This window comes from Convolutriloba macropyga, chromosome 9, assembly GCF_964194025.1.
Source record: "Convolutriloba macropyga chromosome 9, txConMacr16.3, whole genome shotgun sequence".
In the NCBI taxonomy this organism is placed as follows: Eukaryota; Metazoa; Xenacoelomorpha; order Acoela; family Convolutidae; genus Convolutriloba; species Convolutriloba macropyga.
Genome location: NC_134476.1, coordinates 31,493,327 through 31,519,150, shown reverse-complemented (window position 1 = coordinate 31,519,150; position 25,824 = coordinate 31,493,327). Strand labels below are relative to the sequence as shown.

Below are 25,824 nucleotides of genomic sequence, written 5' to 3'. Positions count from 1 at the left end.
AACTGAAAATTTTTGTTTAAAAATTGATCTATTTCGCAACCAATTGCACAATTGAGTGTTTTTTGGACGCGCAGCAATATCTGGGCTGATCTTAATCTCAACATGGATCCTTACGACAAATTGTTTTCAGGTTTTAAGGGGACGCGACCTTATTTTCGCTGTGTAAATGTATTTTAGACAAGAATATCAAATCAGGATCAATTAATGACAGAAAAGATTTGCAATAAACGAGGCCCATAGAGATTACATTATGGTTTCAGAGTTTAGCTCATGGGTTTTATGGCTCTGACCAATTGTTTACGTAAAAAATTGTGGACTTCATGAACTTTGCTTCTAATCGTTATTGTTGTAGCTCAATGACTTATATTCCCAAAGTAATGACCCAGTCAGCTTTCCATGAGGTAAAATGAACCTACACAACTCTTTCAATTCTTAACTAATGTCTGTTATGAAATTTCAAATTTCTGTTTTAAGAATGTCGGTTATTTTAAACGTTGTCACTAATTTATCTTATTTTTCTCAATTTCATGTGCAGTCTAAGTAACAACAGGCGGAAACCAATTTTTTGTGAGTTATAAATTATTGTTAGTAACGGTTTTTTATTCAACTAATGGTTTTTTGTTTTGATAATGCTTTTCTTTTTTTCTATTTTTGAGCATAATTGCATTTATTTTTAGTTCATTTTGTTTCCTTGTTAAATTATCAATTTTTTGACTTGACCAATTAAAAAAAGCATAGGCATAGTATGGAAAATGCACAACAATGGAAAAAGGCGTATCTGGATCAATTAACTGTTTTTATTGAACACTTTTTGCTTTTTTTGGTTGAGACAGTTAGTTCGCAAAATTTTGTGGACTTTTGATTTTGTCTTTCATTTTGATGTTGTACACCATGTAACGATAGGTCTTAATTATTTCCCATTAGAACCTGGTCAAATATTTCAGTTTACAGCTGTTTGTTTTATTGACTTTCAAATTTGGAATTAAAAAGATTTTTTCGTTTTTTATTTCTTATAGGGAGTTATCGAGGCTTAAAATTTTGTGAATATTAGACGTAATTCAGCTGTTTTTATTCACATTTTCGGTAATTGCATTTATTTTTAGTTCATTTTGTTTCCTTGTCAAATTATCAATTTTTTGACTTGACCAATTAAAAAAAGCATAGTATGGAAAATGCACAACAATGGAAAAAGGCGTATCTGGATCAATTAACTGTTTTTATTGAACACTTTTTGCTTTTTTTGGTTGAGACAGTTAGTTCGCAAAATTTTGTGGACTTTTGATTTTGTCTTTCATTTTGATGTTGTACACCATGTAACGATAGGTCTTAATTATTTCCCATTAGAACCTGGTCAAATATTTCAGTTTACAGCTGTTTGTTTTATTGACTTTCAAAATATATTTTAAAAAAATTTCCATTCTCTCCATTTTGCTTTCATTTTTGTCGCCATGTAACTCAATCTCACTAATTAGAAGTATCAATGGAATTTTTTATTCAAAAATTTTTTGCGCTCGGTTATAATTGGTGACTGATTGCTTCGACCATTTAGTTTCATTAAAAATTTTCGAGATTACTATACTGTTCAATTTTTGGGTTTCTTTCTGTTTTCATGTCTACCTAGTCCTTTTATTAGGAAGACACGTTGATGCTAACATGAGTAAAAAAAATGATTTACAGTTGCTGCAGGTAACGTCTTATAATTATTGTGCCTTGATCAGTGTGATGTGGTAAAATTGTTTGAAAATTTTGCTTCTTTATGTTTTTGTTGTTTTTTTTTTGTGGTGTCGTGACTTAGTCTCTTTTTTAACAGGCCCAATTGGTTTCCAGAAGTGTTACAACCTAATCCATTGCTTTTTGTTGAAATTTTAAGTCTGTTATGACTTAAAAATTTTGGTTTTCAAAAACATATTTGGGTTTTTGAGCTTCGTCATTTTTTTAACTAGTTCTTTGTTCGGTTTATTGCACAGTATTTGTAAGCACAGGACAGAAAACATTTCCAGTGAGCTATAGTTTAATCTCTATAACGGTTTCAACAAATATCTGCTTCTAGGTTTTGTTAGTACTGTTACTACGAGATTTTTTTTTTAGAATGTTTGATATTTTTATAGGTTTGTACATTTTAAAGGACTTGTTATTTTTTTTTAATTTTTAGCAATAATCGGTGGTCCCATTGACTTTGAAATTCTGTGCAATTAAACATTGGATAATGACAAGTCTCAATTGCTTCAAATGGAGATATAAATGAACATTTTAGTGATTTCAGTTGATATCTAATTACATTAGTTACTGTGAAATTGATTATTTTCATAAACAGAAACCTGAATTTCTTTGCTCTTTTTTGTCGACCTCTTAACCAGTCGCATTGAGGACAGGTCCCATATTTTTTTTTTGTAATGAAGTGTAGGTTAAATATTTCGTTTAGGTTTTGATGCCAGGTTGATTTCGTTATGATTGTTTTTATTATAGATATCGAGTTTTGGTCGCCAAATAGTTTTTGTTTTTTGATTTTTTTTTATTTTCACTAGTTGCCCTATTATCAACCACTTTCATTGGCCCTCCTGCGTGGCACTATTGTAGTCCATTGGTTGTTTATTGAACGATATGTATGTTTTTGAAAATTTTCTATCTCTTCATCATTTGATAGCCAATTAAGTCAAGAATGTAGATGAGCGGGATCGGAACATTATGTGCGTACGCACATAACCGAGCCTCTTTGTTTGGATCTTTTGTCAAACGTCTATCTTAAAGTCTGTTCAATAGCGATCCTTTGGCTGATCTTTAATGAGCTCTGTTTTCTCACAAATAATATTTTGTGTAAAAGTACGGAAAAGTCAGTACTAACATTTCTCTTAACTTGCAGCATGGGTCAATTAGCTTCCATAAGTGCTTAAATTTGATACCATGGTGCAAAGAAAAGGGTTTTGATTCCATAAGCGCCCACAAATGTTAATTATGTTTTTTAATGATCAGGCGATGATGACAGGTGTCATCAACCGTTTAATTACATTGTAGAAACTTCTCGTCTAACTTAACATCCGTTTTGTGTAGAAGGGGCGCACACTCAACTGCTGTACAAAAAAACACGAAATTTCAGACGAATTACAGGAAAAATGGTTTAATTTATACTGTGAGTCATACAAAAACGCGGAGGTAAAGCCAGCTTGTTCTCGTAGTTGAGCATTAAATCGCGTCCTCTTTTTTTCTAATAACCCGTTAATAATGCATGAGGGGTTATTAGAGTGTGCTATAAGACACCATATATGCTTCGGATGGACACGAAGGAACTTTTAAAATGAATGGTACATCTAAATTTATTTGGTTGAATTTAAATTAGGTGTAGTGAAACATATATTCTAGACTTTTGGTTGCTCATATTTGGTTGCGACTTCTTGTCAGATGTTTTTGGGAAAGAGTAACTCTCAGGTTTTTGGCGGTAGTTTTAATCATCAGCAAATGTCATGCTTTTCTTGAGTTCCCAAGGTCATTGGGAACATGCTCCAAGAAGGAGGGCAGGGGTTGGAGATCATCTTGATTGTCGTTTGATCCGATATCCTTGAACCTATATAATTGGAATGAAAATACTGTAAGGGCAATAACATCAAAGGGGGTGGATGTAGCTCATGTTGCCTAAGACCGAAGCGAAAAATTTGAATTCAAAAACTACGGGGAAAAAACCCGTGCGAGGCCGGCGACAGGACGCACGAACGAGCCGTAAGCCGTTTTTACTTTGGCAACTTGTACTTCACCGTCTCGTCCAGGGGATGTTTCCAGAACTCTTCCAAGGGGCCAGATTCCTCTCGGCGTCAAGTCCTTGAGTACTCACACAACATCTCCTAATTTCAGAGGAGGCTGGTTGTTGTCTGTCCATTTACGTCTCTTGAGTAATGTCGGCAGGTACTCCTTAATCAAACGCCGCCACACGTGGTTCATCAACTGCTGCACGTGCTTCCAGTTCTTGAAACTAGCTGGCTGTTGGTCTCCAAAGTTTCCAGGTGGCAAGGAACTGTAAGGGCGTTGAATGAGAAAATGGTTAGGAGTGAGTGGTTCTTCGTTTTCAGGCTGATCAACAACGTTTGTCAAGGGTCTGGAATTCAGGATTGCTTCGACTTCTACCATTATTGTCTCAAAGATGTCGAAGGAGAGACGCTTAGATCCTAGAATGATTAAGAGTGTCCTTTTGGCGCTCTGAATCAATCGCTCCCACACGCCACCGAAATGAGGGCCGTATGGTGGGTTAAATTTCCATGTGATTTTGACTGCAGCTAGGGCTTTATAAATCTTGTCTTTGTCTAAGGCCTTAACCGACTTCTTCAGCTCTTCGGAGGCGCCAACAAAAGTTTTTCCGCTATCGCTTTACAATAAAATAGGTTGGCATCTTCGGCAGGTGAATCGTCGATATGCATTGAGGAAGGTGTCTGTATTTAAATCTGGACATCTAAATGGACTGCTCGCGTAACGAGGCATTTAAAAATAAGTCCATAATGTTTCTCGATTTTGCCTTGTTTGTCCTCAATATAAAACGGGCCAAGAAAGTCCAGTCCTGTGTTGGCAAACGGAAATTTGGTTTCTTCTGTGGGGAAGCGGAAAGCAGGAAGTGGGGCCTTTATTGGTTGTATATTTTGAGTGTCAAAACGGCGACACAGAACACATCTGTATTTTATAGAAAGTAGTGTTTTTCGAAGTCCAATGACTTAGTAGCGTTGTTGTACGAATGCTTTGACCGGTTCTGTTGCTTGATGAGCACAAATTCTGTGCGCATGTTCAAGGTATAGTCTCGCAATCTTTTCCTTTGCGTCCAAGATTATTGGACATTTTTCGATCTCCAATTCTGTTGGAGCAAATAGGAGACGGCCACTAGATTGTAGGAGTCCGTTTTGGTCAATTATTGGATTTAAGTTTCTCAATTTGCTCTCGGCGTCTAATTTTTGTGTTCTTTTTAATGCGTTGATTGTTGAGGAAAAAGCATTGTTGTGAGACAACTTCAGCAGAAAATTTTGAGATAAACAAACATCATCCTTTGTGTATTGCCTTTTGTCGGAACGATTCTTCTTAGCTCTGTAAATTAAATTGAAGACAGTTGCGAGTGTTAAAAGTAGTTTATTCCATGTTGAAAAGCGGTTTGGGTCTAGAACAGGTTTGATTGGTGTTTTTGTATTTCTGGTTACGGCACCTACGGTTGAAATCTTTTACAAATCTTTCCACGAACTTTCAGTGTTTTGCAAAAATTGTGGTGCTGTAAGCCATTTCGAGGGGATTTCTGATGGCTCAAGGCCACGCGTTCCATGGTCGGCTGGATTAAAACTAGTTGGGACATGATTCCACTCATCAGTTTTAGCTTTTTCTTAATTTCTTCGAATCGATTTGAGACGAAAACGTTTTGTTTCTTAGTTGAACTGATCCAATCTAAGACAACACGACTGTCAGTCCACAAGTAGACTTTTTCAAATTTTAATGTCATTTCGGTTTCTATCAATGTGCGGAGGCGTGTACCTAAAACGGCTGCTTCGAGTTCTAATTTTGGCACACTAATTTGTTTTATTGGTGCAACTTTGCATTTTCCAAGCAGAAAAGATGTTTGAAAGATTTCGTCCTGTTTTTGGGTGCGAATGTACGCAACTGCTGACAATGCAACGGTTGAGGCGTCAACAAAGACATGGAGCTGGTGATTATTTTCCTGATTCGTTGAGGAGTTCAACCGTCTGGGGATTTCGATATCAGGCATTGCAAAGTAACTATCAAGCACTTTTTGTAGGTTGGAATGAAGTTCTACGAGAAGTGGTTCATCCCATTTCTTGCCTAGCTTCCAGACTTGTTGTAAAAGCATTTTGATTCTAATTGTGAGCGGGGACAAAATTCCTAGGGGATCGAAAATTGTTGATACTAAGCTGAACATTTTCCTTTGTGTATACTCACTTGCATTTCGGGGAAATTGTTCTAATGTCTTCATTAGAAAACAACCAGTTCTGGTATTCCATTTCTGACCGAGGACTCTATTGATCTCTTTCAGTTCATCTCGATCTTCTTGCTCAATGAACCTTAGGGCTTCATGTTTGTTTGACACAAATTTTGTCAAGCGAAAGCCACCTTTATGAAGGCTATCTTTAGTCAGGTTAATGGTTTCAATTGCTTCTTCTATAGACGGCAAAGAATGGATATAGTCATCCATATAAAAATGATTCTTTATTGCATTAACTGCTTTTGGAAAGTCAATTGCATTATCTTCTGCGCAACGGTTCAGAACAAAAATTGCACAAAATGGGGAGAAGGTTGCTCCAAAAATTAATCTGGTGAACTGGTATTGGTTAACCGTCTCTTCATTGGGCCAGAGAAAGCGTAATGCAGATTGGTCCTCATGCCTTATTGCTATCTGCATGAACACGCCTTCGATATCAGAGAGAATGGCAACTGGGTTTTCACGAAATCTCAGAAGAATTCCTACCAAGTTGTTCAGCAAATCTGGTCCTGTGATCAAATTGGAGTTCAAAGATTGTCCTCTAAACTTGGCCGCAGCATTTGCTACTCTGCGCACTTTTCCGGGCTTGTTTGGATTAACCACCGGGCGATGAGGCAAATACCAAATTTTCTCGGGCTCTGGCTGCTGCATTTCAACTGGCTTGACATAAAATTTTTGAAGATCTGTAGTGAGAGTTTGCTCATACAACTTTTTCAATTGGAGGTCATTACTGAGTCGCTTCTGAAGACTTTTCAGCTGGCTGAGAGCTGCAAAATAATTATTTTCAATTCTCAATGGTTTCTTCCAAGGCAGTCCAATTTCGTACCTCTCACCATTGTAGCTGATTGTCTTGTTCAATATATCAAGGGCTTCCTTGTCAACGGGATTTGTAGATTCACGCTTCGGTTGAGTTCCTTCGGCTTCAAATTTCCAGAATTGCTCAAGCAATTCATCGAGAGGCTGATCGTCGGAGCTTCATCGTGATACGTGGTACACGTACTGTTTCTGCTGGTGAGATCGTTGTTTGGGTTGCTTTTGCACTCTTTCATACTCTCCAGCTAGGGTCCATCCAAGCCTCGTCTTTTCACCGAATGGCTGGTTTTTAGTTGCCGGGATGACTTCAACTGGGTGTGTGAAAGCAAAAGTGTTTATTCCCAAAAGGGCACCGATTTTGCCTTCAGCTATTTCTAGGAAGTGAATGTGGCGAAGTTCTTTGAATGCATCGCAAAACTGGTTGAGTTCAAATGTATTAGCTGGTCCTACATGTAAACAAGGAGTGCTATAAGTGGTTGTAATTTGAAACTTTTGATCCAAATTTTTGTAGGCTGCAACTGTCACTTGTTCAGAAATTTTTGAAAGTGGCATATCATGCTCTGTGTTAAGATACTGAAGCGTAGTGGCTTCTTGATCTTCGAATGGAAGAGCAAGGAACTCTGTGATTTTGTCAAGTATGAAAGTAAATTGGCTTCTTGGATCGATCAGAGCGTACGTATCGAAAGCTTTCTTGCCGTTTAGAAAAGATACTGGTATAAGTTGAAGCTGTTCGAACCATTCTTTTGGTGTAGACTGTAGATGATTCACGCTAAAACTTTGGTTGGCATTGTTCAAATTAGCGCGCTGAAATTGATTCTGATTTTTGTTTGCAAAAGACTGTCCGTAGCGGCTTTTTTGTGATTTGGATGAGGCGCTTGCGTTGTTGTTACCTCCTGGTTCACATTGCTGTTTGACAAGCTGATTCGCTTGGTTGGTAACACTTGTACCTGTGGAATTGCTCGTGGCAAAAGCAGCTGATGGACGCCTGATAATTTTACCAGGGTCATGCAGTGTTGTGTGGTGGTATCCGCTGCATATTTGGCAGCGTTTTGTTGATGGGCAGTTTTGCTTCCTGTGTTTATTGCTCAAACAGTTCGAGCAAAGATTGCTCTTGCTTACAATGTCAAATCGCTGGCTGGGGCTGCATTTTTGGTAATAGGGACAGGTCGCTAGTATATGGTTTCCTCGACATTTTTCGCAAGAACGCTTTGATTGATTTGCGTTGTTTAGGGGTGGAAAAGGTGGAGCGCTAGGTGGTTTCGGAGTACCGCTACTGCTTATTGTTGTTGAGTGATTTCGATTAGTCGGATGTGCTGGAAAGCCTGAACGTTGGGTACTTAAATTTCTTTCGTGACTATCGCTGTTGTTCATGTTTCCAGAGCTATTAAAGTTGTTTCTACGAAACTTATTTTGCTGCAATGTTTTGCGGTTTATCTTATCGTACACATGTGCTTGAACTTCTAACCATTTCTGAAATTCAACTAAAGTAGCTGGTGTTTCGATTGATGTAACGGTGTACTCTGTCCATTTGAGGAGGATGTTATGCGGGACTTTTTCTTTAGCTTTCTTCATAAGTGTTGAGCTCTGTAGGTCTGCTGTGTATCCCAGGTATTGGAAAGCTTGCACTAAACGTTTCAAGAACAAAGCAAAGGCTACTAAGTTTTGCTTGTTATAGTCATTAGTTGATTTCCAGTTTTCTAATTGATTTATGAAGGCATTCACCACTATTGTAGGATCACCAAAATATGACATGAGGTCGTTTAAAGCTGTGCTATAATAAGCAGGATCACACGAATACGCTTGGATGACATTTTTTGCTTTTCCAGTAACTGCATTTTGCAGGTAGGTGATACGATGTGTGTCAGTAATACTGGTGTTGTTATGTACGAGGCAAAAAAAGTTATTTATCCATTCGTGGTACTTCAATGGGTTGCCATTAAAGTTTTGAATTGTAAGAGGTGGTAACTTTATCGAGTGTTTACTCGTTGGATTCTGCCAATATGGAGCTGTGTTTGAGGTCCATGGTAAAGAATTGATTTCAAATGAAGGGTGTCTGAACCTTTCATTTGTTATTGGATGTAATACGCTGGAAAATTAATGTGAATGTGGTAATAGTGACTCGGGAGTTTGCTCTAATGAAAGCTGTGCTTGTGGGGGAAACGTTAAAAGATTGGATGAGCATTGGGAACCCTTTCAATTATTGTTTTTGAACAGGCGGTTTGTGGAACACCGAATGGGTTGAGAGACTCAATGCCTACGGTTTTGACTTGAGACTGTGGCTGGATTTGAGTAAAGTTTCCTGGTAAAATTTTTATCTCTAGAAGTTTGAAAATTGTTTGCGTTTTGGCATGAATTTTCAGAAAACTGATTAAAGTTTGTCATTGTGTTACTCACTTGAATTGGTTGTTTTGTCTGTTGCGGATCAAAATCTAGATTCTGTGCGTTTTCTTGACTGTAATATTTGACAGAACTGGGATTCATCAAGCGGGGATTATGTGTTCCTTGGTATTTGGAACAACTCATGCTCATTGGTTCAAACGTTTGCGTCTGAAATCGTTCCTCGGCGATATCTCGCGAAAATTCAGATAGCATGTTTTTTGACTGAAATTGATTATTAAAGTTTTCCTGAGGAAAATGGTTTTGAAATTTATTTTGCGTGCTTACAAAACTAAGCGGCTGGACTGAATCATTGTCTGCTTTAAGCTGCTGCTGGTTGACTGTAAAATTATCAACAGCAGATAACGTTGTATCACTGAGAGCAAAACGATCGAGAGTTTTTGCGACGGTCGTCTCAGGTTTCGCAAAATTTTTATCCGAGTTTTTTACTTCTGTTTTGGATTCAAATGTGTTATCGATGTTAATTGGTCTGAATAAACTTGCTGTACTCATTCCCATAGAAAGCGGATTCTCATTGTTGCCATTTAAAAACTTTGACTACATTCGTTTGGTCGTGTGGCATTCAGACAATAACAAAGATGGTTTCTCCGGTCTCGGTGGTAAAGGTGGTGTTTTGTTAGAGAATGATGAACGTTCTGGGTTGCTTGCTTCTGGAATGTCGTTCATTGATGGTGAGCATCTCCGTGAGGTTGGATATCTGGCAGTCGTATGAGTTGTTACACTGACATCATCGCGTATCCTAGTTGAAGATTGGCTGAAAAGTCCATCGTCATCTAAACTGTCAATTTCGTGTTCAAATTTCTCTAGACGTGACAGAAGGTTTGAATATCGTTCCATGACAGATGAAGTGCTGCTGGAGTTCGGACTTTCTTTTAACAAGGCATCAAGTGTTGTTTTCAGCTCGTCAACATTTGCTTTTGCTTTTTTGATGAGCAGGGTGAGTGATCTGAAACTCTTTCGCTGATCGATTGCAGTTTGTAAGAGGTCCAGCTTGCTTTTCAAATTCAGCTCTGCAATTTTGAATTTGTTTAACGCGTACTGACTACTTTGACTGTTCTTCTTTGTCATCTTGCTCTTGTTGGTCTTTTTCGTACTAACAGGTAAAAAACGGCTTCAAAAACCGGAGCGACGCAAATTTCAAAGTTGAAAAACAATGTTTATGACACTGTGAGGCTAATCAGCCCCAGTTTTTGTTGTTTTAAATACGACGCAACTTTTCTGAAAAATAGAATCCTAGTGGCTTTTTTGTGCTAAATCTAGCTAGTTTTATCTAAAAAAAAGAAAAATAACCGTTTGCGCGCGCTTGTTTCGTTATCACAATAGACACGACCAAATAATTGCTAAAACTTGGGGAAATCAAAATTTTCTTATTAGTAGAATAATTGTATGGCTTTTGAATGGTTTTGTTACGAACTTTTACAAGGGCTAACACTTTTTTCGAAAAAGGAGTAAAAAATGCTTAGAGATTGCTACTGATTAGACCCTGTGTTGAAAAAGTTTTAAAATTTTGTTTTTATTGCGGTGCGAATAGGCAACGTGAGCTACAGACAAGCAGACAAGACAAGACAACTCAATTTGTACTGGAGCTCGTTTGAAATTCTTTCTTCTTAAGTTGAACTGCTTGCTTCTTGTTTTCTTTTCAAAACTTTTGAAATCTTTGCTTTGAAAATTCCTTCCGCTCCTGTAACTGCTGACAGTAAGTTTTGAAGATCATCTACTATGGTCACTACTGACACCAAAAAACTCTCTCTTTCTATCTGGTGACTACTGAGACCAAAAAAAGGGCAAAGGGACTTCTTTCGGCGACTTCTGAGACCGCGGACAAAAAGGAAGAGACGTTTGAGTTATCCAACTCAAAAGAAGTATTTGTGTGAGCAAATTTAAGTGGTGAATTATTTCGAGCTTTTGATTTTCTTGCTTTCGATCTAAAAAAAAGAGAGTTGTTAATTTTTCCTCTTTTTTCGTTTTTCTTGAAGCTGTTTTCAGTGCATACTACCCCATTAACTAAGCGCGCGTTTAGTAGTACGCAAAAATTGAAAGCAAAAAAGTGATTGTCTGGTTTTCTTAAGAATAAAGTTTTGCAAAAGTGATACTCTTTATATATCAGCTTGTTTTGAAATTAATTGAGGGGCTGCGATCAACAGGTTTTCTGGGACTAATAAGTGTTTTAACCAAAACTTTGGGAAAACGTTTTTAATTTTTTTTTGGAGTGAAAGAAGCAGTTTTGCCAATTTTATGTTGCCTCTTTACTAAATGTAAAATCGAAATAATAATTTTGAAGCTTGTTTTATAACAAACTGAGGGGGTTCAATGAAAAGGTTTTCTTAGATCTACTAATTGTATCTATCAAAACGTCATGAAAACTTTTTTTTTGAGTTTTTTGAGTCTAAGGAGCAATTTTGCAAATTTTATGTTGCCTCTTTATTGAAATGCAAAATGGATAAACTAACTTTGAAGCTTGATTTGTAACAAACTGAGTGGGCTCAATGAATAGTTTTTCTTGGATCTACTAATTGTTTATAAGAAAATTTCAAGAAAACGTTTTTTGAATTTTTTTTAAGTCAAAGATGAAATTTTGCTTAATTCTAGTTGTTTCTTTTCTAAAATGTTAAATTCATAAACTAACTTTAAAGCTGGAATTATAGCAAACTGAGGGGGCCCAATCAATAGATTTTCTTGGATCTACTAATTGTTTATATCATACTGTCAAGAAAACGTTTTTTGAATTTTTAAAGTCAAAGATGAAATTTTGCTAAATTCAAGTTGCTTCTTTTCTAAAATGTTAAATTGATAAACTAACTGTAAAGCCCGAATTATAGTAAACTGAGGGGGCCCAATCAATAGATTTTCTTGGATCTACTAATAGTTTATATCATACTGTCAAGAAAACGTTTTTTGAATTTTTAAAGTCAAAGATGAAATTTTGCTAAATTCAAGTTGTTTCTTTTCTAAAATGTTAAATTGATAAACTAACTTTAAAGCTGGAATTATAGCAAACTGAGGGGGCCCAATCAATAGATTTTCTTGGATCTACTAATAGTTTTTATCATAACGTCAAGAAAACGTTTTTTAAATTTTTAAGGTCAAAGAAGCAATTTTTGCCAAATTTTCGTTGTCTCTTTGCTAAAAAGCAAAGTCCATAAACTAACTTTAAAACTTGTATTATTACAAACTAAGGGGGCCCAATCAATAGAATTTCTCGGATCTATCAATAGTTTATATCATAACGTCAAGAAAACGTTTTTTGAATTTTTAAAGTCAAAGATGCAATTTTTGCCAAACTCTCGTTGTCTCTTTGTTAAAAAGCAAAGTCCATAAACTAACTTTAAAACTTGTATTATAGCAAACTGAGGGGGCCCAATCAATAGGTTTTCTTGTATCTACTAATAGTCTATATCATAACGTCAAGAAAACGTTTTTTGAATTTTTTAAAAACAAAGATGCAATTTTTGCGAAATTCTCGTTGTCTCTTTGCTAAAAAGCAAAGTCCATAAACTAACTTTAAAACTTGTATTATTGCAAACTGAGGGGGCCCAATCAATAGGTTTTCTTGGATTTATTAAAAATTTTCCATTAAAATGTTGGAATAACGTTTTTTGATTTTTGACCCTCAAAAAAGCACTTTTGCGACTTTTTCGTTTTTTGTGCAAAAATTTTGCATAAACAACTCAACTAAAAAAAGTCAAATTAAAGTCCAATTGAAGTGTTCTATGCAACTAGTAATTTTACTGTCATGTAGATTTTTTGCGACAAATCCAAAAAAAATATTTTTTAAACTTTTCCGATGCAAAAACGCTATATCGTTTTTTCGTGCAATTTGTGTGCTTTTATTTTGCTAAGTGCGAAATGTAGTTTCTCACGGCTATTTCTTGCATAAATTCTCCACAAAAGCTCGTTGGGGGACAATTTTCATGTTTTTGAGATTTTTGTCGCAAAAAAAAATCAAGTTTTTTTTTGATACGTCTAACCGGGGAAGGGACTTCTGAGGTGACGTCTGGAACCTCGGGCGATCATCTCTTGGTGACGTCTGCAACCAGAAAAAAAGTCAGGCCTTCTTGATTGGGTGACGTCTGGAACCCTAGAAAAAAAATCGCCTCGTCTTTGGTGACGACAAAGAAACATCGTCTTGGGGGTGTCTTTTCTTGATGCTGATCTGAAGACGAATCTAATCTCTTCTTCCTGAACTTTTTGGTGACTCTGCACTTCTTGCTGGGTCAATGATTATTTTCATTTCACTGATATGGTAGCTATGTAGTCAGGTAGGCTTTTTAGTTGGGCACATTCTTGATGAGGCACAATCTTGGTACGGTTTCTTTGTCTTTGGTTGGGGGGGGGGGTGATGTTACCCTCTTTGCTTATAAAAAAAAATCCGTTTCAGAAGGTAGTCAATGTTTCTTAATCACGGAGGTAGGTCTCCAAATTATGTAGTGAAACATATATTCTAGATTTTTGGTTGCTCATATTTGGTTGCGACTTCTTGTCAGATGTTTTTGGGAAAGAGTAACTCTCAGGTTTTTGGCGGTAGTTTTAATCATCAGCAAATGTCATGCTTTTCTTGAGTTCCCAAGGTCATTGGGAACATTAGGTATGTTCTATACAGGCGTCTACCCTAATTTTTCGAAAAGTTATTTCAATTTTAAAGCTTGTTTGCACTTTTGTTTATTAATATAACGTAAAAGTATATTCCACTTAATTTTGCTTAAGTTTTATTTGTTCCTTTTAAATCGTCTATAGTCGAAGAAGCCATTTTCTGAGACTACGTTTGTTGGTACTGGTATGTACGCTACCCTAGGTGATTCAGGATGTTAATCTTGCAAGAATCTTGCAAGATCTTGCAAGATCAACATCCTGTCCCGACTAGGGTATAGTAATTGCTGAGCTGAATTTGCAAATTATTATATATTTCAGAGCTACACCAAGGAGCTCCTCATATCTCTCTGTTTTCTCCCAACTTCAGAGAGGATCACTCTCACTGTCATCAAGGCCAGGAACCTCCGCTACGAACAGTCTGGGATGACACCTACTAGTAAGTTTCGAGGTTTCAGACTTTTCTGCAAATGAACTCATATAAGCTTGATAAACAAAAAAACTTGATGAAAGTTCTGCTCTGGTTTCCGGATAGAAGGAATTAGTTGCCGACGATTATTTCTTGCAAAGACTATGTTAAGATCCATCAACTTTGGCGGACTGAAGCATTTCAGCATTTCTTCTAAGATTGTTTCCTTTTTCAATATTCCCAATGTAACCTCAATGAATTTTATACTCTGCTCAGCTTCTGGTATGCTTTTTAGACAGCCACTATGGTGACTTAACAGTTTTCGCAGGAAACATTAACGACAAAAAATTTGAATTGAAGTCTTGATGATTTGTTTCTCAAACTTTTGGTACCAAAATATAGGAAACAACGTTTTTGGAAAATATGCGAAGCCATGCACTGTAAAGTTGTTTTCGCTTTTTGGTAATGGATATTATGTCTGAGACCTGAAACTATTTTCTAGTTGGTCTTTATACTTTTTCAAAGAAGTCAATGTTCTAACGGAAAGATATGTAGAATAAAATAAATTACAAAACAAAAAATTGAGAAGTCCTCGAACAATTTTCGGTTTTTGGGAAATTTTATAAGATTTCTAGTCTGTGCATGAGAACATGAGCAATTAACAGTCCGTGGGTAATTTTTGAAGCGTAAATTTTTGCTCCCTGAGAGAATATCATTTCATTTTTTTTTAAATTTGTTTATTCTTCGTCGGTTTCTGTCTGGTGTTTTACACCATTTTAATCAAGAACTAATATTGCAAATCCACGGCGACATAAAAGACAAAACAAAAGAAAAACCGATTTATATCTTTTAGAATATCGATTAAACTATAGTCTTGAACTTAGTGAGAATTGATAGAAAGAAAATTTACCCAGATTACCAAGACAGCAGCAAATTGATTTTGAGCACAAAAATTATATAAGGGAATCCTCAAGTAATGTGGCTTTGAAACAATATTCGGTTCAATTTGTTGAACCTAGATAAATAATATTAGTGAGATTATTTGAGGTAAAAGCTTCCCAGCATGTATTGAATGATTATGATACCACAGGAAATGTGAACGAACTCTTAGAAAAGTGTAAATGCATACCATCCATGGTACCCCCTGCGACTGATTTCTGGGAAATTTGCAGAAGCAAACCATTTTGGGTAATCCTTGCGACCACCATTGTAAATCATGGTGCTAAGATTAGTTTTGTATCTTGACTTTCTCGCACTGATAATGGTTATATATACTGATGATTTTTTAGCCTTTTTTCATAACCAAAATCAAATCATATCTTGATCTAATAATCAGATCGCTCCTGTAAATCTCTAAATTGTACTGTAAAATATCATTCTTTGGTTATTTTCTCATTTTGAGAAATTATTTTGCTACTTAGTTAAAACCGCCTTTTAAAGCGCTTGCGAAAACCCATAACCCAACAAGTTTTGGGCCCAGCACTTTTCAAAGTCATAAAACTAATTTCTAAAACAAAAAAATAATTTGTTGTTGACAGTCATAATCTTTTTCTGCTTAGTACCTTTTCTTTTCACAACTGTTTTGCCTGCTCAAATTACGATGGAGCAACAGACAGCAAAGCTGCTGACCTACACAGGAATGTCACAGGACTTTCCAATCTGGAGCACGAAGTTTGTGGCAATGATGCAGACGAAGGGACTCTACAAATCACTACTTGGGACAGAGGATCAACCCAATGAGCCTGCACCACTAGCCAATGGGGCAAGCAATGATCAGAAAAAGAAGCACAAGGTGCTGAAAGATGCATATGAGAAGGCATTTGCAGACATCAAGGAGAAACGGAACAATCTGTGGTTCCATCTGGCACTATCTCTAGATGCAACAAACTTCCTGCTGATGAGATATTACTGTGTGGGAAATGACGGCATCAGAGAAGGAGCAAAGGCTGGGAAGCTTTTGAATGAGAGATTTCAGAGTGTCGAGACGCCGACTTTGATGGCACAGCTGGCTCGACTGTAGCTCGATTCTTCTCACAACTTGGATAGCTTCTTCATCAGAGGACAGCAGTTGCTCACAAGCCTGCAAGAATTAGGGGAAGCAGTCTCAGAGACCCTCTTCAACGCCTTGGTTCTGAATGGTCTGCCTATGAGGTATGAAATTTTTCTTACGCATGAAAGCTTCAACCCGGCAACGAACTTCACAGAGCTGAGATAAAGGCTGCAGAACTTCCATGAGAGCACACCACAAAGGCACAAGGGACACAGTGATTCAGTGGTACTGGCAGAGAAGCGTGATTTCAAGAAGGGCCCCAAAAAAAGAAACTGCTTTGTGTGTTGGATCCCTGGACACTTTGCCAAGAACTGCTGGAGGGAGGAGACAGCAGAAAGCAGCAAATGCGGTGAAAAAAAGTCAGGCGGAGCAGGCAAGAGACAAAGAGATGGAGGCAAGCATGAGTCAGTGGCAATGGGTCCAACATTGGCTTCACAGACGAGGAACACTTACCCAGTGGAAGACAGCAAGCTTACTAATGGACAGTGGTTGTACAGACCACATAGTGAAGAACATCGACGCGTTTCTCGACTTTGTGCCCATTCAATCAGTGGTGAGAATTACCAGCGGAGAGACTTCTAGAGTGGTGGGCAGAGGTTGATTGAGCATCAGCGTACCCCCACGCAACGGGGAATTCCAACGCGAACTCAAAAAAGTTTTGTGTGTGCCTGACTAATCTACACTTCTTTTATCAGTCTCAAGAAGCACACAGTGGGGACATAGCTTCACTTTCGAGAAAGGAAGTTGCTGCATCAAATTCCAGAAGGGAACTCGAGTAAAACTAACTCAAGAATTTTTTTTAACTTTCCCTGCAGCGTTCTAGAAATCAAGATGATTTCCAACAGCGTGAAACTTGACAGTACAAGGAAGTGGCACAGACAATTGGGTCATTTGATTCAAGCGGATGTGGTCAGGAATGCACCATAAACAGTGGGGGAACTCGATGAAGTATGCAATGTGTGCGCATTGTCCAAGATCACAAAGACTCCTGTACCAAGAGTAACAGAGACCCAAGCAGAAGAGAAGCTGGAGAGGGTGTTCACATACGTGATCGGACCTTTCACAGTAGAGTCACTGTTAGGGTTCCGGCTCTGCACTGTATTTGCAGACCAGTAAATGAAGTTTGTGTTTGAGGATCTGCTTAAGGCACTGGCCAGGCTGAAGAAGTTTGATCTCAGTATGGGGATGCCCCCGAAACAGAGACGTGACAATGAGATGGAGCTTCTCTTAGAGTAGTTCAAGATGTACTGTTTAGATGCAGGCATTCTACAGGAGAAGACCATACCAGAGACAACACAATATAATGGGTTGGCTGAGAAGTTCAACAGGACACTGCTAGAGATGGCAAGTTGCTTGCTCATTGACTCGGGTTTCCAAAGATGATGTGGGGAACGACATTTTTCCAAGCAACAAGTATCCGGAACTTGATTGAGAGACAAGGAGAAGAAAAGCATAGCTGATGCGAGATATAAAACCTAAGCTTTCAGTTAATAAATTATCCATTTTTGCTTGGAAACTCTTCATGCGGAAGAGCGACAGAGACGTCAGCAAACTCGAACCCAAGGTAATGGAACAAATGCTTGTGGTTTAAATTGAAAGAGACAACGGATACCTGGTGTACGCTTTCAATACACGCAAGGTGGTGGCAGTTCGAGAAGTGATCTTCAAGGAGTCTGACGTGGGCTCAATCCCTGACAACACAGAGACGCCCAACCTAATAGATGAGAGGTCAACGCAACTGCGGATCGGGAACCAGGATTATGTTCATCAAGACAATGACAACAAAGAGGAGCAGGACACATCTACTGCAATAAAGGAGGAGTGGTATGACGCAGAGAGCGTGAACACTCAAAAACGACACTGAGACGAGATGCCTCGGATGTTGAAGAAGCAGCTCTAGATGAAGACACATGAAAGCACCTACCAATCAACACTGGCTATGCAGATAACGACCTCTGCGTTATGTTTTAGGTTCAAAAGGTTTAAAACTTACTTACACAAAAGAAGCTAGTTATGATTTAGTGGGGGGGGGGGGATGAAGACTGGTCTGGTGAATTGAGCGACAGAAAATCAACGACGGGTTATTACTTCAAGCATAACGGACGTGGCGCAGCACTCAGCTGGGCTTTCAAGAAGCAGGCCACAGTTGCTCTTCTTCATCAGAAGCAGAAATCAGGGCATTGCATCAGCAGTTTAAGAAGCATTGTTTCTGAAGCAACCTCTGGAAGATTTTGGCATCCAACAGAAACATCCATTAGCACAGCCAGATTCATGGAGAGGACAACCAGAGTTGAATCAAATTGTGCCAAAACCCAGTCATGCACCAGAGGATAAAACACAAGGAGAAAAAAATTTCACTTCATTCGGAACAGGACGGACGATGGGACTATTAAAATGGCGGCCGACATCTTCACGAAACCTTTAACCGTATCGAAGGTGGAAACATTAAGAACTGTCTTGATGGGAACAGACTCTTCGAAATCAGCTCAAGTCTGAGTTGGGGTGTTGGAATATTGATCAAACTATATTCTTGAACTTAGTGAGAATTTATAGAAAGAAAATTTTTCTTACCAGATTACCGAGACAGGAGCAAATTGATTTTGATCACAAAATTTATATCAAGAAAGGGGGCTTACAATCAATATTCGGTTCAAATTGATGAATCTAGATAACTAATCTTGGAGTGAGATTATTTGATGTAAAATCTTCCCAGCATGTATTGATATCATGATTCTGATACCACCGGAAATGTGAACGAATTCTTATAAAATTATAATTGCATACCATCTATGGAACCCTCTTCGACTGATTTCTGGGAAATTTGCGGAAGCAAATCATATTGGGTAATCTTGCGACCCTCACTGATAATCATGGTGCTAAGATTAGTTTTGTATCTTGACTTTCTCGTACTGATAATGGGTATTGTGATAACCCTGACTATAGGGTACAATCGTGCTGTAAATCCACGTAGATTTAGATGTATGGATTCGAGGTGCGAATCCAAGTTTCCAACGTCAAATGGATTGTTACTTTTAGAATTGACCACAATCGCGGTGCGAATGTAAACAGATTAAATGAGGATGGATTTCTCCTTCAAATCCGCTAAGATTTTATCTAGTGGAAAAGAGATTAGATTGCGAACGACTGAATTCAATAAGAAGATTCAAAAGAATGAATAGTTGAGTAAAAATGGGAGGTGTGAACAGTATGAAATAATGACTTTTTAGTCGGCGGTAATTTATAATTATGTGAACATTGACTTTTAGATTTACAAGGACAAGTATAAAATAATTAAGTACATTTTAATAAATGAGAACTAAATTATGGTACAACCGTACCACATATCCTGCGCTGAGCGAAAAATTTTAAACTGCATCAGTATAAAATTGGGAATAATATTAAAATATGTACTGGTTATTATAGATAGTATACATAGTGAGTAGCAACAAATGAGTACCGTAGAATTAATGTAATTGAGTCTCGAATGTAAGAGAAAACTAACATAACGGAAACTGACAACATATGCAGTAAATTTTATGCACGCGATATAAATTAATGCACAAACGTGATGCGAATCCATCCAACTTATAATACGCGAAATAGCGTTACAAATGCAACATCAAATTAAAGGAATGTAGAACTAACACACATGGAGAATTAAAATTGAACAAAAACACGAAATTAATGGAAAAGCAGGACAATTCCGAAATGATTTTAATAATTACAGATTGGAAATAATTCAATAAGTTAACAATGAAAGTTTGAAATAGTTTTAGTTTATATTTGGTTTTCCGCATCAAATACACTCATGCTAACTTCCCGAGCGTAATCTTCGTAATTGTACTCTTCAGGAGACCAAGTTCCCACTGGTGGTGGTGCAGATGGGCTTTCAATTGTCAGTTCATAATCTGTATCAGGAACTGGCGGCCGTTTAGCTTCTTCTTGAAGAATTGTCTCAATCAGCGGATCTGTTCGTTTCGGTTTCTTGGAAACCGGAGCTGTTGAGTCGTCACTGACCGAGTTGACCGAACTTTCGAATCCGTAATACTCTGGGGCTCGTCGGTTTCGTTTGGTACTAGTATTTGATGGAGATGTGGTTGAAGACGTTACTGAAGGGGCAGCAACAGACGATGCATTTGATGTATTCAGACTCACCGATGTGTGACGTGACCGTTTTCCTCCGGCTTGGGGCTTTCGTGGTTTTCTTGCCGACATTGTTTTTGAGATGTTACTATTTGCAGATGACACGCCCGATGCTGCATCTGACTGTGTTGGGCGGTGTCGAATTTTGATCTCCCCGCGAAACTTTTTCTTTAAATCCTTCGTGTACTGTGCGATTTTTTCTTCCGTGGTTTTGTCTTATGGGAGGCGTCGACGTTGCGCATATTGCCATAATTCAGTGTTCCGTTCGGCGCGAGTACCAAATTTAGCAATATCGCTATTGCGAACACTAACTTCGGGTACTCCTGGTTCTTTGATGACGGTTGTCGTATCCGATGTACGAACAACCGTACTTCCTGGCGCCAGTGTTTCCCAAAGACCGCGAAGGTCTCTTTTTGATCGTTTAGTCACCTTGCGAGCGAGCTTCAAATCCAGTGACTTTTCCGATCTGGGGATGGGGTTATTTAGTTTTGGGTGTAATATGAAGCGAGAGACAGATTTATTGTGTTCGCCGTTGTAGCGGCGTCCGGCGTCAACTTGTGCTCTTTGCATTGCCTCTTCAATTAGAATGTCGCTTCTGTCTCCCGTCACCCATCCATTGTCATCCAGGTAGTCCTCAACAGGGACAGTATCGGCGTCTAAATAGTGGTGAAGAATGTTTTCATATGACAGATTAGATGATTTAGGTGTTGTACTTATATTACTTAGTGGTGTGTTTGGCTTTCGTCCGAAATGTGCTTGGAAAGGTGTTACATTTGTTGTCTTTTGTTTACATATACGTAATTGATATACAATTGACTTTATTGCTTCTTTAATTGTGAATGTTTTATTTCTATTGTCTAATTTCATGCAGCCTAAGCGTCTTTTAATTGTTTGTATCAAACGCTCCACTAATCCTATGGCTCTATGATCGTTTACAGGGGCAGGTAGTATGTTAATACTATGTTGTTTGCAAAAGTTTTTAACTTTATAACCTATTAAACATCGTGCTTGATCGAGTCTAATATTTCGGGGAACACCGTGGATTTGAATGTAATCGTCTAAAAATTTTAGTACATTTGGTCCATTTGCTTTATCAAATACTTCTACCGAAGGATATTTGGAAAAACGATCAATACATGCAAGGAAATATGTATCTTGATCTTTTTCATTCGTGATAGGACCTCCAAAGTCAATCTGTATCTCTTCATTGGGCTCTGTACATGGCAATAAAGGTTTCAATTAGACGCCGGAATAACAGGTTTAAGGTTCTTACCAATATCAGTGCAAGGCTTGCACGTGGCCGCTTTATTTAGGATTTCGCGGTGCATGTACGGCCAGAACGCGTATTGGCCAAGCGTGATCATCCCCCAACTTCCCGGGTGGGTTAGATGGAGGCTTTCCAGTACCGCGTCTTATATGGCATGGGGAATCGCCACACGTTCGTCTACACAGACGCATCCTGATCGGACGTTTAAGTCTCGCCAGTACGAGAATAGGTACGGGTTGACTTCCTTGCATCTCTGGGGGTCATCTTGAGGTATGCAATCCCGTACCTCCTATAGAACTGCGTCTTTGCTTGTCAGTACTGCCAGGAAGCCTTTTGTGAACAACTGTGTCAAGTTGTTCTCAAACACCTCTTCTTTGGACAATTCTACACTAGGGGAAGGGTGTCCGTCATTTGAGGATCGAGTCACTCCTGAATTTGGAGTGGATTGAAATGTCACTCGGCTGTGAGTAGGGGGAGTTTGCGGGTTTCGGCTGTGTGAAGGAGAAGTACTCATTTTGTGGTTTTCAATTACGTGGATATGAATTTGGTTGGATTTAGTATTTAATTGTGACTGGATTTGAGTTGGATTTGTACTGGTATTAGAATGAGTTTGTAATTGTGCTGCTTGTGCAGAGTATTTAAGAAGCAACTGATTTGTGTTTCGATTAATGGCAGAAAGCAAATTGGAATAGTTTGTTGAGCGAGGATGTGAGGCACGTGTGGAATGTGTGTTAATGACGCTGTTAAAGTGTTGTGATTGGCAGGCTTGTGGTGTGGTATTTACATAAATTGCTGCAATTGCGTCACGAATGCGGGTAATTGTTGCTACCGCAAATTCCTCGTCATATTTGTTTGTAACTTTTGTTTTTTGATTTGGTTGGCGAGAAATATAATCTACCAGCCCCATTTTTGCACCAGAGATATGTTCAATGTTAAAGTCAAAAGGTAAAAGACGATCAATCCATCGCGTTAATCTACTATTATAAGATTTATTTGATCTATGTTCTTTCATGATTGAGAGTAATGCTCGATGATCTGTGATGATTGTAAATGATTTGCCAAATAAATAATATTTGAAATATTCGACGGACCACACAACACCTGGTAATTCAAGTTCATTAATGCTATAACGTTCCTCATTGGAGTTAAGGAATCGAGATGCAAATGCAACTGTATGCCAACCTGTAGGTGAACGTTGTTCTAATGCTGTTCCTAACCCTGCTCTAGAGGCATCGCATTTGATCCGCGTTTCCAAGTGAGGATTGTAGTGTGTGTTTTCTGTGGCGTTTGCTACTCTATTTTTAATTGCTTCGAAATGTGTGTCATGTTCCGTGTTCCAAATGAATTTTGTGTTCTTTTTTAATAATGGACAAAGAGGATGACATAATTGGGATAAGTTAGGAATGAATTTACCAAGGTAGTGTACAGAACCTAAAAATGATCGGAGTTGTTTTAAATTTTTAGATGCTGTTAGTGATGCGATTGCCGCTGTTTTTGACTCAAGTGGAGCTATTCCAGATTGACTGAATTTATGTCCCAACCATTCTATTTCGGTTTTTGCAAAATGACATTTAGGTAAGTTGATTCGTAGATTATCCTCATCTAATTTTTGTAAGCACTGATAGACAAGTTTTAAGTGGTCTTCTTTGGACCCACGGCTAACCACTATAATGTCATCTAGAAAGCAGTAAGTATTTTTTAGTCCGACTAAAGTATAGTCCATTACTTTTTGGAAAGCTGCTGGCATATCAGTTAAACCGTAGAAACCTGTAATGAACCGATATGTTCCCGTTCTCTCACCGCTAATAATATTAAAGTTACAATGTCTGGCCGTTTCCGGGTCTAATTTAAGTTGGCTGTATGCGTACTTCAAATCCAGTGTGGAATAATATGCTGTTTCTTGTGATGCGGATGTATTTAAGTTTTGCTGAATTGTGTCAATCAAATTATCAATATTTGGCATTTGATATTTGTTTTTGTGAATAGACTTATTTAAAATTTTTGAATCTAGAGCTAATTTAACTGTTTTATCTCTTTTAACTGTAATGACTATGGGTGAGATGAAATTTTTGTCAGAACAACTGTTTAATTTTATGATGTGTTTTTCATCAAGTAATTTTTTAAGTTCTATATTAACTAATGGTTGTAAATTAATAGGTACTCGTCTTCCTTTTTGATGAGTAGGTGTAAATTCACTATGAAATGTTGACTTTACTGAATGTTTTGAAGATTTACCGACACGGGTGATGAGTTCAGGAAAGTCAAAAGAGATCTGCCTCTTAATTGGGCATTGATTTTGATCAATGTTTCCCACTTGGTTTGATTGGATTACTGAGAAACCTAGCTTTGGGAAAAGGTCTCGTCCAATGATCGGTCGGTGACCATCTTCAACGACAGTTACATCAACGTCTGTGGCTATCCAGTCGTTACACTTTATTGATGTCTTGATTATACCTATTATTTTGATTATGTCATTGGAGAAAGTTTTTAAATCGTGTGTTTCAGGAGACTGTATCCTATAGCTATCTTTACATTCCGATACCACTTTGTCTGCCAGATTTTTGTTAACGATCGTACAAACACTTCCTGAATCCACCAATGCTTTCGTGCTTGTATTTCCAACTCGAATGTCCAAATTTACGGGTTCTACCTCACGGGTGTCAGTTTTGGATGAAATTGCCGCTACACAATTATCATCGTAATTGTCGTAGTCTGAATCGTAATTGGCATCGTAAATGCTCTTTTGTTGTAGGAGTTTGCTAATATTATTTACTTGTTCGGTTACTGATGTCGTGGTGCCGACTGTAGCCGCTTCCGAAATTGAGTCATCTACATAATTTACTCGAGATCTAGGTTTGCTAGCTTGTTTTGGTTTTCGACAAACCTTAGCGAAATGGTTAGAAATTCCACAATTTTTACATATTTTCCCACGGGCGGGACAATTTTGTCTATGAGAGGGAGTCCAACCATACCCACAATTTGGACAGATTGTCCGTTTTACGAACTGATTTGTAGATGGTCGCTTTCTATTCCACGATCCTTGGACATTGTTTATCGAATGGACTTCATTAGTTGAATTGGTTGTTGGGGTTCCAGAGATTTTTAGTTGTGTTTGTATGCCCATTTCGATACTGATCGCAACGTCGAGAGCTTTTTTAGGTTCTCGTGTTTCTTTTAGCAATTCTCTTTGGATTTCTCCATCTTGCATGTTAGCGATAAACACATCCCGTATTATCGATTCCTCACGGCTTCCTAAATTACAATTTAGGGAGAGATCTCGAAGGCACCCGTAGAACTTTTCCACTGGTTCGCCTTTCATTTGTTTTCGAGTTAAGAATGTATATCTGTCAAATGTAATATTCCTTTGTTTGGTGAACACTTCATCAAGGCATTCCCAAAGAACTTTCATGGTTACTCTGTCAATTTGAATACTTGGTTCTTGTGAACCAAAAATTCGTCTCCCTTCAACTCTCAGGCTGAGATACGTTAGGGATACTGCTTTACTGTCGCAGTATTTCCAAGGCTTTTCCCCACATAGTATGCCAACAAGTTCTGCTTTCTGGCATCGGTTAAGCCATGAGTTTTTTAGCTGCTCATTCCTAGTACGTCTGTCTCTTTCGCTTTGAGCTGTGCTGTTTTGAACGTCCTCCTCGTAGATGGGTTCTGGAGGTAGGGTAACTTTGTCTGTGGGGTCGTCAAGAAGAGTATCGATTGATATTCCTTCTTTAGCCATGATGGCTAACTTTAGCATGACCTGCCATCTGTCCCATTGCAATGGAGGTTCCAACGTCGGTTTTTCCCAAAAGGGCTCGATTCCCAAGAGTGCGCGTTCTTTTGTAGCTGACTGCGCCATGTGATAACCCTGACTATAGGGTACAATCGTGCTGTAAATCCACGTAGATTTAGATGTACGGATTCGAGGTGCGAATCCAAGTTTCCAACGTCAAATGGATTGTTACTTTTAGAATTGACCACAATCGCGGTGCGAATGTAAACAGATTAAATGAGGATGGATTTATCCTTCAAATCCGCTAAGATTTTATCTAGTGGAAAAGAGATTAGATTGCGAACGACTGAATTCAATAAGAAGATTCAAAAGAGTGAATAGTTGAGTAAAAGTGGGAGGTGTGAACAGAATGAAATAATGACTTTTTAGTCGGCGGTAATTTATAATTATGTGAACATTGACTTTTAGTTTTACAAGG

At 38.1% G+C, this 25,824-nt stretch overlaps 1 protein-coding gene across 2 annotated transcripts in view; it reads left to right on the top strand.

Annotated features, from left to right (window-relative positions):
• Window positions 1-25,824, top strand: part of LOC142345338 (synaptotagmin 1-like) — an 83,665-nt gene that overhangs the window by 51,332 nt on the left and 6,509 nt on the right. For both annotated transcript variants that reach the window (XM_075397346.1, XM_075397345.1), the window contains exon 5: window positions 14,072-14,189. In XM_075397346.1, the coding sequence (XP_075253461.1) occupies window positions 14,072-14,189 (118 nt within the window). The remainder of the gene's footprint in view (window positions 1-14,071; window positions 14,190-25,824) is intronic.